This window comes from Coffea arabica, chromosome 2e, assembly GCF_036785885.1.
Source record: "Coffea arabica cultivar ET-39 chromosome 2e, Coffea Arabica ET-39 HiFi, whole genome shotgun sequence".
Lineage (NCBI taxonomy): Eukaryota > Viridiplantae > Streptophyta > Magnoliopsida > Gentianales > Rubiaceae > Coffea > Coffea arabica.
The window spans coordinates 18,176,567-18,190,466 of NC_092313.1; the positions used below are offsets into that span (position 1 = coordinate 18,176,567).

At 35.6% G+C, this 13,900-nt stretch overlaps 1 protein-coding gene across 3 annotated transcripts; it reads right to left on the minus strand.

The window, feature by feature from the left end:
• Positions 1 to 264: 264 nt before the first annotated feature.
• Positions 265 to 6,959, minus strand: LOC113731517 (phototropic-responsive NPH3 family protein NPY2). Of its 3 annotated transcripts, none has more exons than XM_027256822.2 (6): positions 6,647 to 6,959; positions 5,868 to 5,915; positions 5,024 to 5,168; positions 3,048 to 3,117; positions 1,603 to 2,766; positions 265 to 1,280 (listed from the first exon to the last, which is right to left on the minus strand). In XM_027256822.2, exons 3-6 carry the CDS (start codon positions 5,083 to 5,085, stop codon positions 708 to 710), a joined length of 1,869 nt encoding a protein of 622 aa, XP_027112623.1. In that variant the 5' UTR covers positions 5,086 to 5,168; positions 5,868 to 5,915; positions 6,647 to 6,959; the 3' UTR covers positions 265 to 707. The 3 variants fall into 3 exon arrangements, with proteins under 3 accessions (XP_027112623.1, XP_027112625.1, XP_027112627.1); XM_027256824.2 differs by lacking the exon at positions 6,647 to 6,959 and adding an exon at positions 6,143 to 6,359; XM_027256826.2 differs by lacking the exons at positions 5,868 to 5,915; positions 6,647 to 6,959 and adding an exon at positions 5,303 to 5,722.
• Positions 6,960 to 13,900: the final 6,941 nt, after the last annotated feature.

A 13,900-nucleotide genomic window follows, 5' to 3' on the forward strand; every position in this document is an offset into this window, starting at 1 on the left:
TAACCCATTTAAGAAAAAATCCAATATTAACCGTCCAATTACCCGGGTATAGTTTAGGAGGTATAATTTAGGAGTTTCAAGTGGGAAGGGGTGAGAGTTAGGAGGAAGATAGGCTCTGAATTCTGATTCCTCCTCCCCGTTCCTTACAGGGAAAAAAAAATTCCTACGTCAGCACGTTCATGTGACAGAGAAGAGAAGTGGACAAGAATAGCGACAAAGTTCAGAGGATTCCAGGAGGTCTCCTCACAGCATATAGACTGGAGATTTAATAACTTTTGTTAAAACTATATATTAATATAACCAAAATTAACAAAATGACTGATCGAGTTCGAGAGTGCTTTAGACACAGGAGGCCCCTATAACTAGAGGAGTCTTGGACGATTATACAGCCGATATGGTACTTGAAAAAAGCTGCAATATGTTACTTCCAGAGGCCTCACCACAATACATCATCTGACCTGTGTGGCTATCACAGCTTGTCTGGTCCTAGCTTTGAACGGTGTCAGTCTACGATAACTTTCCAGAGGTTTTCCTTCAGTTTCTCAGGTCCATGGAATTGGTTCCACTTTCGAAATCAGACAGACATGAATACCTGCTGCTATGTCACAATTCTTTCCACGAACTATGTGCTTCTTAAAATGCTAATGATATCATTAAGGTAATCTCTGAAATCCCAACCCAAAAGGAGCCCTGATTTTGTATTCCCATTAAGAAACTGAGTGCCTTCCCCTCCTTGAAGGAGTTGATTTTGCCTCTTCAAGATTGGCGGAACCAAGACTCTCTGATGAGTCTGATCCACTGTTCTCCCCCTGTCCTCCTCCTTTGCTAGACCAGATTTTTGAGAATATTTTCTTCGACATAAGCAAACTTTTCATTTTACTAATGGCAGCCCTGTCATTATTATGACTCCTACTATCTCCACCATTTCTCTCACTGATGGATCCATTCCCCAATCTTAATGCAGCGAGCTCCCCCTTTAAAGCCCTGAGCTCTTCAGCTGATGCTACGGCATCCCAATCTTCTTCTGTATTAGTTGTTGCTGTTCTTGAGCTCCCATGGGAAGCACTGTTAAGGTCTTTAAGAACTTTGGGTAGATCAGGAGTGCTGCTTCCAGATGATGCAGCAGCTCTTACTTGCTCAAAAAAGAGCACCTGTACCACTACACGCAAGGGAAGTCTCTCATTTTGCACAGCATGCATGCATGCATCAACAGAGAGCTTCTTGCAGTCCATCAGCCTGCAAATTCTCTTCCTCTCACTCTTACTGATGCCAGGGTGCACCTGAAGACAAAACCAATACATCAGTTGATGGTTGACATCCTAAGTTCTAGTACTACACCATATTAATATCCTTCTATTCTGGAATCCGGACATTACATCCTGGCAGACTTTTTACCAATAACACCATTGGATGGGAGTCCAAAGCCTACAGGCCTCTGCGTAACACCATTGGAAAAGGATGAAAACTTAAAAAGTACGCAATTTGCACAAGTACTCAAAACTTGCAAGGAAGGACGTATTTAACACAGAACACATGCCATGAGATGCAGAAATTCCTCATTTGTGTGTGTATGTGTGTGTGAGAGAGAGAGAGAGATCTTACCTTTAGAAACATGTCTATTGCACGATAAAGACCATCATGAGCAGGCCGAGAAATACTGGAAACCATCTCAGCAAGATCAACAAACAACGACAAAGGTAGATGAGGGTCCTTTGCAATTTCAGCAAGGTAACCATCAACAAGCTTTGCAACCATCAATTTTGAAGCTTCAGATAAAATCCCAGGCTTTCTAGCCTCCTGAATCTCATCTCCTTCGGTTGCAGCATTCGCTTCTTGCATCATAAATTCCTTGAGTATCTGCTGGACTACACAAACATCATAGATTGTTGTTTCCCCATTTTGGGATGGAATCAGGAGATCACTGACAGAAGCCTCCTCCAGTTGCTGCCCTATTCTTTTAACCAACTCTCTTTTTGGCATTTCCCCTAAATCAGCCAAAATGGATGCTTTTAACAACTTTAGCAGGAAACCACAAGAGACACTGCCTCTTTCTGCAGGCAAAAGACACACAATGGCATCCAATACTGTCCGAGCCTTGGATACATCACCACACTGGATTCCACCTTTGCCAAAGCCCGGTAACTTTCTCACAGCATAAGCTTTCAGTGCTTCCCCAATTACTTCATGAGGAACTATGCCTTTGTTTGTTATACTAACAATGACACGTTTATATAAATCTATTTCAAGGTCACACAAATCCTCAACCCACCAATCTTTAGGCACCGTTCTGCTTCTAACACCATTCCAGGTAGGGTCATTCCCATTTTCCTCCGGAAGCTTTTTCCTGTTATAGGTGTAGGACCAGTCCACCTTGGAAACATCACCGGATGCCTTGGAAGATATGGCATCAATGCAGTGGCTGGACAACTTCAGCTCCTCAGATAGAGGTAGTAGAGATTTTGTAGTCTGAAGAACAATTATAGAATCCTTCCAGCTTCGGAAAATGCTAGAATTGAGGAAAACCTCAACCTTGTAGATGAGATTACCTTTCTCAACTGTCTCATGCATTCCTAGGTATTCTGCAGCACAACGTGCCGCAACAACGTTGTAAGCATTCAAGGTAACAGTCATACCATAACAAAATTTGGCACATATTTCAAACACAACAGGCCCGCCGGGAATGTCATGAATATTGACTTCATCATTTCCATCATCGGCACTGGCAACCAATTTTTGTAGATGGGAGCTCTTTGACAGAAGAGGAAACTGCAGAAAGAGAAGTATGCAAGGCCGCATGTCAACCCAAGGTTCCGTTGCTCACATTTAGCTTCTTAGTTAACATTGTAGGTTGGATGCACACAAATTTGTTGTATAAATCTACTCTAGTTTTCTAGTTCAAAGCTGCTTAGTTGAAAGCAAATATTCATGCATACATTCATTCTCAAGATGGGTCATAATATTCCTAGGATTCTCAGTGACTCTTGTTCTTCAGCAAAATTAAACTTCAATCAAGTAAATCAGTAAGTATAGGTAAAGAATCATCATACCTTATGTAGATAGAACTTAATATCCCCCACATTGACAACAATATCAGTGGCCAACTCAGAAGCTACATATCTGTGAGTGAAAGTTTACCTTAATATTATTAGAAGTCAATCCACCAATAAAAGCAAAGGATAGAAGCAAACAGTCATTAACACTTGAGGGAAAAAAGTGTCGTATTAAAAAGGGTACATATCAATTGAAAAAGATGGAAGTGGAATTAGGCAGCAGGAAATATTTGAAAAAGACAAAGGCTAATTTCAGGAGGCATATCGATATCGCTGGTCCTGCACAATTCTGAGCAAGACCAAATTGCAGTCAGTTAGTTATGAAAGTGAGGTTGCTCAAAGGCTGCTGAAAATAAAGATAAGTACCTTTGTCAACCAACTTAAGAATATGTGCAAAATTTTTGTTTCCAAATGTTTCTTTGTTTGCTCCCACACTTTTGATAACTCAATTTTAATGCAGAATACTAATTTTCATCCTTCACCAAATTTCAAGAGTCAATTTTCAAAGTTTAACAGCAAATTTTACAAGTTTTCAGACATTTAAGTTCTGCCAAAAGTGTAGCAATCGAATTTAACAGTTACTTTCACAGGAGGAATATTATAAAAGAAGAGCAAGCAAGTCATCGAGAAAATGAAATCTATCTTGTTCTCTCCCATTTGGCCAGCAAGAACAGCATCATATGTAGGTTTACTCAACTGCAAATCCTAAAGATTTTTTTAGTCAGAAAACTCTTTCATATAGTGCTGAAGATTCTCAATGCCTCTTCATTCAATAATAGCTCTTGTAACTTTGGATTGCTTGGCAATATTTGGACACAGAAAGCTTATTGAAGCCAATGAGGCCAATGAGATGAGTTAAGAACTATAAGAGAATGACAATAGAGATGGAAAAGAAAAATTCAAGAATCTTTTCAGTAAAGAACAAGAGAAATTTTTTAAACATAACAAGTGCCATCTTTCCTGCTGTGTGTGACCACATGTTGTAGACTGGATCTAACCAGTGCGTCCAAAATAACAGCCCAATTTTACTGGAAACATAAAACCAAACCTAGAGAGTTCAAAGAAAACACAAGAACTATCACCCAGTGTACAATTTTCACCCCTCTAATCAAGAAAAACATAATTGAAAATAATCATCATATAAGCTAAAAAAAATTACTAAGAGATACTGCCCAAACAAGCACGGAAGTGAAATAAGACGCTGACAGTTTGGTCCCACATGGCATAGTACATGGATGAAGCTGCATCTGTCATGGCTTAGATGGGACAAAGCACAACCTTTCTCTCAATATTCTCAAGCTAAAGGTCAATCTAAGTGTGCTATAGGCTGAACGATATTAATTGGTGATTTCCATTTTCCCCAAAATGGGGAATTACTGGTCCTCTTTTCTTTATTTTTTGGTGTGTGTAGGGGTAGGAGAGGGAATCTTTAAGCATTGCTGCCGTGCCTAAATGCTCCAAAGAGCTCCGTCAACCTGAAAGAACATGAAATAGAGTTGCTGCTCACATCATGATCAACTCCATAGAAATATACAGAAGGATGACCTTTGGACAAGAATAGGAGCGTGCAAGTACAAACCTAAACATTGAACCGACTGACAGGGCAGCTATATATTTCACTGGGAGTTAAAGCATGTATTCCAATTTAGCACAATGCAGTGATAGAGCTTGATAAGAAACATACAAACCTAGCAAAGGGCCTTCACCATGGTCATATTATGTTAATTCCTATGGTCAGAAGACAATCCAAATGCTAGTTCTAAATTGCTCATCCACTAGAAGCCAAGTATTAGTAGTTAATGCATACATCAATCCAGAGAGGGAAAAAGTGAGAAGGTGAGCCTCTAGAATTGTGACAAATAAGTGAAAAGGAAAAATCATTCCCAGTTTGCTACACTAAACTGCAGTGCATCACCACAAGATTAAAGATTGAGATGGCCAACTTATTTCCAGAAGCTAGCAAGAGAGCTGACCTGACATTGTTCCCATCAGTCTGAAAAGAATCTGGCTTGGATCCAAGTTTCATAAACTTCATCCTGCCAACTTAAAAGATCTGCTTGCTTGCTTGCTTCTCCTCTGATTCCTCAAAACTATGCTTCTAAACCCCTCAACCGATTCCTGTAAGAAAAAACAACTTTTCTTCACCTCAGGTTATCCCAAATTACCAAACATAACCCAAAATCGAGGAATAGAGTCCCAAAAACGGAAATAGATGGACTTTTAAGAGTGGGGACCAAATGCCCGAAAATAACCAAGTTTTCTGAACTTCAAGGGGGAAGGTAATAGGATCTCAAAGAGGAGGAGGATATATGCTTCGTATGACCGAATCCAGACAGCAACCAAGGCAGGGGAAATTTGAGAGAGAGAGAGAGAGAGAGAGAGCTAGAAAAATTAGAGAAAGGACTCCTTGGTTTTGAGCAAAAAAATTATTTTCTTTAAAGAAATAGCTCGCTTGAATGGGAAGAGAGCCAGGGGGAAGAAGCTGTTTCCTTGGTCGGCGGCAAAGCCCACGGACCCCGGGCGCACCCAGTCAGCTCAGGAGACATAACCAACAGATTCCCAACACTAAATTATTCTCAAAACCAGAGAACACGCCCACTAGCACTAATCTGACTCCAATCCACCACCTCTCTTCCCCTGTTTCTTAATTTTTTTTTCTCCTCTCTCTCTCTCTCTCTCTCTCTCTCTGCTTATGCTTACTCTGCTATCTCGCTCTGTTTCTATATAGTTTATGACTAACACTTTAAAAGATTCATAAAACCAAAAGGCTTAAAATGTTTCAAGTTCCGAACTTTATAAAAGGAAATAAGTACATACATCCTATACATCTTATTTTGTGGGTTCAGCGGATTTTGGAGAAGGGACCTGCAACGGAAAACAGCATCTCGATATCAGTTGGGAAAACCACCAAAACTGTAGACAACAAGAATCTCTATCTTTAAAGTTCTGCAGAGCTGATAAAAGCACAAAAATCCGGAGAGGATATCAAAAAAATATTTCATACAGCTACTTCATTAATTATATGACTAACCAATCAACACCAGCAACTAACAAAATCTCAGGAACTGAAAAGGATCGTCTTGAAATCTTACATTCATGTAAATCAAAGGTAACTCAATCAAGTTGAAGAATATGCACCACTTGAGGTGATCACGTTGAATGCAACAGACAAAAACCCAAAAGCCACTCTCCATGTAAAGTTCAACAATATCCAAGACTTACTATTTACCCACGTACAAACACAAGAAATCCAACTGCTAATAGACTAATACTCTTACCATCTTCAAAGAGACACATAAACAAACAAGAAGTAGGGTGAAAGTTGCTGTTTTTTTTTTTTTCAAGGAAGTAGGGTGAAAGTTGGAAGTAGCCCAAAAACAATTTGACAACTCCTTTTCGGAAGAATCAGACATTGAGAATATTATAGCAAGTGCAAATTCACATGAACAATAATTTTGCACAAAAACCAACAAAGTACATTGATGTACACACCAACAAGGAAATGAGTTGAATTCTGACGTTCTGCAGCTAAAGAAAATAAACAACACACAAAACAAAAGAGCCCAAAAAGCCAAGATTTGCTGTTATGTGCTTACCAGTTTTGCTAGAACCGGCATGACAACTTTTTCTTACCAGAATTCCTCTTTTTTTCCTTTTTCTCAACAAAGAACAAACAAGCGGCAAAACCCCATTGTTCTTTTTCTTTTTTTCTTGGCTTCCAAGATTTATGGTTCTCTTTATCTCGTTGATTTTTAAGTTGGGAAAGTGGAGACTTTTTCAGTACAATGAGACTGGAAGTTGTAGTGGCCAAAGTTTAAAGACACCTCCTATTTGCTACGTCACGCACGCCACACTGACACTCAGCTTTCTTGTTCCCCCTCCCTCCCTCTTCTTTAACGTGGGGAGTGGCGAGTGGCAATGGGTAAGGTGAGTGCTCTTTCGTCCCAGTGAACACATTTGATTTCTGTCTTGCAATTAATCAATAAATTGTTCGTGCTAGTATACTGTGGTGTACAATGAAAGGACTTTGTCAATCAATTCACTTTCTCCTCCTGATTTTTACAGTACGGGATCATTTCAATTAGTAGCTTTCCCAGTTACGATGCTCCTACACAAGAATCAAAAACATGGAAACCATCTTCCTGTCGTCGTAAAAGGGCACCCGATAGAATAGCACTAATGGTCTTTAGTAAACAACTAAAGTCGAGGACTGTATCGACTTTTTCTTTAGTGTACGTCGGACAGGATTGCTAACGTTACATGGTGCCATAGGAGTTCTAAATTGATGGACGCCAGTCGTGAAACGGGGGCTTAATGGGTGCCTTGCGAAGTTTTTAATGGTGAATTTTCTCTTTCTTTTTTTTTCTGTTTTCATTTTAATAATTTTATTTTTTTTAAAAAAAAAAAGGGATCGATCAGTTCCTAAAGAAAAGAAACCCTTAAAATTATATATATATATATATATTTTTTTTTTTTTTATTTTTTTTTTTTTTTTGTATGCAAATCCAGGAAATGCACATGAAAACCAAGCACATATATAATCCTGGTCGCGTGCTTGTGCATGTGAGGGAGGGAGAGTCCAAGGTAGTGTCCAGGCAGTCAAAGCGACCCAGGATTAACCGACTTTTGATTGGTTGACCCGTCCTGTCCATGACGATGGAATCCCGACCAGCTTAAACCGCACATAAACAAGCAAGCATCCCACGAGTTTTTCCTTTCTTCTTCCTTTTTAAATTTTTTTTTTCATTATAGAGCAGCATTCCACCGTTTAGGAACTTGAGTTGAATATTGACACTAGCGGTGCAAATCAATCGAGTTCAAGCCAATTACTCGTGAGTTTGTTAGATCAAAATTCGAGTTCAAACTCCTATTGACCAAATTCGAACTTGAATTCAAGCAACTTGAGGTGTTTGACAAATTCGATGTTGAATTTAATATGTAAAACTCGAAAACTCGTTAAACTTAATACAGGTTTATATATAAGTATTTTTTTATTATTTTTTATTTAGTAGTATGAAATATTTATTTTGTCTCGTATTTAAAATAATATAAAATATAGATCTACTTTTATTGAAGTTGATTAGGCTCGATTGAACTCAAATTAAATTCAATTGGATCAATTTGCACGAATTCGAACTGGAGTAAAACAAAACAAAATTGAACTTGAGCAGCTTTTTTATTCGAATTAAAATAGAGTAATGCACTATTTGAGCTCAATTCGACTCAGTTGTATCCCTAATTGATAGACAACAAAACAATTGGATAAACCAAGGAGGTTTTTTCTATTATTGGCCACACTTATGAAGATATTTTCTTCTTTAGTATTCACAATCGCAGTGATTTCTCTATCAAAAACATTTTAGGTCATGTTGCAAACAAGTGTTGTTGAGTATTCATGTTCACTTATAAAAGTTTCCTTAAGTTCAAACCTATCCTTTGTCATCAATTTTGTAAACGGCAAAGGTGCTAAGAAAAATTGCTTCGAAAGTTGGAAGAAAATGAAAATATAAAACATCTTAAAATCTAATTATGAGGGATAGTGCAACCCATCAGTACTTTTCTTAATTTAATTAATTAATGGGCTGCTGCTGCTACAACGAGTGAGGAAGAATAAGAGTACGTGATAGTGTAATATACGCTCCTTCCATCTCATTAAAAGTATTTTATTTTCATCTTGGGATCTCACAAAATATTTGTTATGCTAAGAAAGTCAAAATATATTTTAGTTTTTCCTTTCAATACAGGTCCTCCTTCTAATCATATGTATGTTATCGCTTAAATTCAAATTTTAAATTTGTAAAGATAAAATTGAAACGAGAAATACAAACATCAGAGTCAAGACATTATTCTTAATAAGGCTTTCTTTACATTGCATTTTTTTGAATTCTTTTATATAAAAATTATTATAACGATTTGATTTATGTAAAGTAAAAAAGTAATTAAAAAATATGTTCACGAAAAATACAACAAATTTTCTTTGAAAAATTATTTTCCAAACAAAGCCAATTTGCGAAATATGACGGACAAATTACCCGCGCAGAGGGGGAGGGGAAGAGGACACTCCAGACGAACCAGTGCCACGTGTTGCTGACTCTGCCGCCATGACTACAATCTCCATGCAATTTTTTACTATTTTGATTCTTTAAAGTAACTTTCGATTCTCGCACCATAGAATTTCGAAGTCCCATTCTTCAAAGATTACTGCAATAAACTACTTTATTTTATTATAAATATTTGTATTTATTTATCTACTACGACCTTTTTATCTCAACCCGTATATTTATTTTGACAGAAAAAAGAGTCAACTGCTTTCGTCATCTAGCATTCAGTGGTGGGGCAATCAAACTCCAAACGAACCAGTAATTGGTAAACCAAAGAGGGAATCTAGCGGTTGCCTGAGGATATACGCTAAGTTGCGGAGAAGGGCAATGTTCACTTTCCACCAAAATGCCCATGGTAATTGTTTGATAATCGCCTTTCTTTTTTGTCCATTTATCAAATTCCCACGAACTCAGCGTCCATGGAATCCCTAATATTAAGAAGGATTACCCTAAAAGCTTTTTTCTTTCTCTTCTTTTCAACAAGTTGTTAATGACGAAAACCTTTTGTTAACTTCCCCTGTTGGTATTATTGCCACACAATTTGGTTAAATAAATAAACAAGTACCTATCATCATTGATACTCTGGGACATCGAAAAGATTTAAACAGCTTTGCTAAACGAGCCCAAAGGATCCGAGGGGGGACAACAGAGCAAAAACTGGACAAGACGGATCCCATATCTGCCAGAGGTTGGAAAATCCTTAGGCTTACGGTTTTAGCAGACTAAAGTAATCAGAGGTGCAGTCTTAGGCCCTTGTTCCAGCATGTAATTTAATACTTCTGGCAAAATGACTTTTGGCCCATAATGCGTTGCAATAAGGTTCACATTTACAACTCACAGATGTACTAAACAGATATTAGTAGTATTAAAGAGAAAGAGAGTACAACGTCAGGTAATAGACTAGACTAACACGTAGCACATGGGCAGCAATGCCATATCCTTAGGCACAGATCAGTTTAATTAAAACTACTGCCCGTGTTTTATGTTTTGCAGCCGCTTAATCAACCAAACTTCGATTAAATGGCCAACAACAACACTCTAATCATGGCATAATAGCCTTTGCTTTAACTTGTGGCACCACGTTGCTAAGTTCTACGCCACATGGATTAACAAAAAATAAACATCTCGTGGGCACTCGTCGAACCAGAAGATCGATCAATCCATCAAAAAATTCAGCAACACAAGGAACAAAAATCCAAAAAAAAAGAAAAATAGGAGCACTTTTTAGATAGAGTATTATTTGAAATATTATTTGGAATGATTACTATAACACTTTTTGTGATGTGATGTATGTGAAATAAAAAAAATAATTAAAAATATAAAATATGGATTTACTGCTGCTAAACGAATCAAATTGCTCATGAACCAATAGCAAGCGGCTCGAGTCCGAATTCGATCTAGAAAATATTAAGGTCGTTAACTTGCGAGTCAGCTTGAACTCAATTATATATATATATATATATATATATATATATAATTTTAATAGTAAAATTACGTATAAATCCTTAATATTTTATTATTTATTTTAAAAATTATTATTATTATTTATTTTTAAAAAATAATTATTTTTTTAACTCGAACTCGAGTTCAAATTCGACTCGAATTTGAGTTCGAGTTAGAGTTTCGTAAAATTATGTTGATACTCGATTCGATTATGACGAAACTCGACTCGACTCAGTTCGTTTGCATCCCTAGTGTACATCATTTTTAATATTATATCTAAAATTTATAAAAACTTGTTTTATATTAATATTGTGTTGAAAGCGATTTAGTATATTCTAAACAAACGAACTTACGTTCTATTAAATCGAATAAAACCATTCCGAAACGGTTGCACTGCAACCATTCATGTTGATCACTGGCTCCCTTGAGTGAACAATCTGCTTTCAAATAGTCGAAAGAAAACGATTCCACGTGAATGCAACATGCAGGCGGCAAGGAGATGAAGATGACCATTTGGGCATTTACGTCAAAGACTGCATATGATGCCAATGAGTTTCAGGCCAACTGATGGATGCAATGGAAAGCCTATATAGACCCAGTACATCAGCTACTTCCTGTCAGTTGCAGCCAAAAGGATCAATAAGATCTCTAAAATCCATCATAACAAACCCCTCTTTTCTCATTTACTACCAGCACTGCTCAATAGAAATTTGCGGGCAGCAGAACAGCGGATGCAAGTTTTCGCCGCCACCACTTTTAGTACTTCTTATTCATTGGTTGCCTTATTTCTCAAGACTATTCCCGTTATACTAATGCACAAGTAGTCAGAATTTCTTGTAAAATGTTATAAGTTGCGTTTGGATTGTAATTTTTTGAAATTTTTCTTAAAAATATATTGTAACAATTTAATACGTGTAAAATAAAAAGGTAATTAAAAAATATGTTTATAAAAAAATAAAAAATTTTTGATAAAAAAAATCCCTTTCCAAACAAGACTACGGTGTAGAACTAATATTAAACATTCTAAAACATGTGCAAGGGTGTAGAACTAATGTTAAACAAAAAATGTGTATATTCCCAACCGATTAAAACCTAGCACCAGCGAGCGATCTTTCTTATCCAGAGTAATTTAGCAAGAGGATTGATATTGCGAAGTAGCTTGTTCAATATAGGTATAAAATTTGTTATTTTTAGAAAAACGTGCATTTTATGTATAGAAAAGAAGAAAAAAGAATTTTTACTTCTCTTTTATATTTTAATAGTGAGTCATCTTTTATTTGATATATTAATAATTATAGAGAATAAGTTGTAGACTATATGAAGAATAGAGATAAAATTTTATTAAAAAATGGATTGACTTCTTTACAATGATAATTAATTTGGACAAAAAAAACTGTCAAATATGATAAATTTTATGAAATGGAAGAATATAATTTTAAAAAGAAGATGGTGACATCAATGGTATGATTGCCCTTTACTGGACCTATTAATTACAGCACTATGAGCAATTATACCCATAGCCTTATCAGCTTTTAACAGTCAAACAGTACATTTGTTGTTTTTACAGCATAAATTCGGATCGTACCACTTTCCAGCAAGACGTGAAAATGATATCCCTCAATTTATTGCGACGCAGTTGCGGTACGTAAGATGGATTGGATTGAATTGAAAGACAAGATCAAAATTTACGACTATAAATCTTTGGGATAATTGCAGAAACCTCCCCTGAGATTTCTGATATTTGCACTGACCTCCCTTGTGATTTGAAAAGTTACACTAACCTCCCCTGAGGTTTCTAATCCTTTGCAAATTCAGTTCAAACGATTAAAACATTGTTTTAGGGAGTGAAATTAGAATTTTTTACCAAATTTGTCCTCCGTACTACATGTCTAATGAATGACAAAATATTACAAATCAATTAACAATTAATAAACTTTAAGAAATATAATTTATAGGCAAATACGCATTACTTATTTAAAGTACCGGCTCTTTATGGGTATTTTACTTTCAAACATTTAATTTAATACAAATATTTAAGCTTAAATACATATTTGTATTTACTTTCAAATATTTAATTTTTGTTAAATACAAAAACTATCAATCGCTCTTCCGTAAAAATATTAATATAACACTTTTTCAATTTTAGTTACAAACATTTATGTATTTAACATAAATTAAATGATTCAAAATAAAATACCCATAAAGAACCAATACTTTATTCATGTAATGGATGAAAATCATAAAGAATTAATACTTTATGAGCAATTTCTTTTTTTAAAAAAAAATATTTAATTTATGTTAAATAAATAACCTACCGATTTTCTTTTTGCAAGAATATTACTGTAACACTTTTTGAATTTTACTTACAAACATTGATATATTTATCATAAATTAAATGTTTGAAAGTAAAATATTCGTAAAAAGCCGGTACTTTAAATGAGTAATGCGTGTTTGCCTATAAAGAGGCGGTAACTATTTAAAGTACCGGTTCTTTAAGGGTATTTTACTTTCAAACATTTAATTTAATACAAATATTTACGCTCAAATACATATTTGTATTTACTTTCAAATATTTAATTTTTGTTAAATACAAAACCTACCAATCTTTCTTCCGTAAAAATATTAATATAACACTTTTTCAATTTTAGTTACAAACATTTATGTATTTAACATAAATTAAATGATTCAGAATAAAATGTACATAAAGAGGGAATACTTTACTCGTGTAATGGATGAAAGTTATAAAAAATTAATACTTTATGGGCCATTTATTTTTTAAAAAAAAATATTTAATTTATATTAAATAAATAACCTATCGATTTCCTTTTTGCAAGAATATTACTATAACAATTTTTGAATTTTACTTACAAATGTTGATATATTTATCATAAATTAAATATTTGAAAGTAAAATACCCGTAAAGAACCGGTACTTTGTCAGGATCAAGCGCTTACCATTGCACCAAAAGCTATAACTATTAGCGAAAGCGCAACTTTATTTTCTTAATCATAATGGCAGCACAAAACACTGTACCACGCTCGGCCAACATGAGGGACTGGACCCCTGGGTGTCACGGGTTGGGCGGTTAGTCCTTTTGAGTCGGGATCTGAAAGATGTTGCTGATTAGGCCAACATACTTTAAATGAGTGATGCTGATTAGGCCGAGATTTGAAGGATGTTGCTGATTGAGCCAACATACTTTTAATGAATAATGCGTGTTTGTCCATATATTATACTCCTTAAAGTTTATTAATTGTTAATTGATTTATAATACTTTGTCATTAATTGGACATGTAATACAAAGGA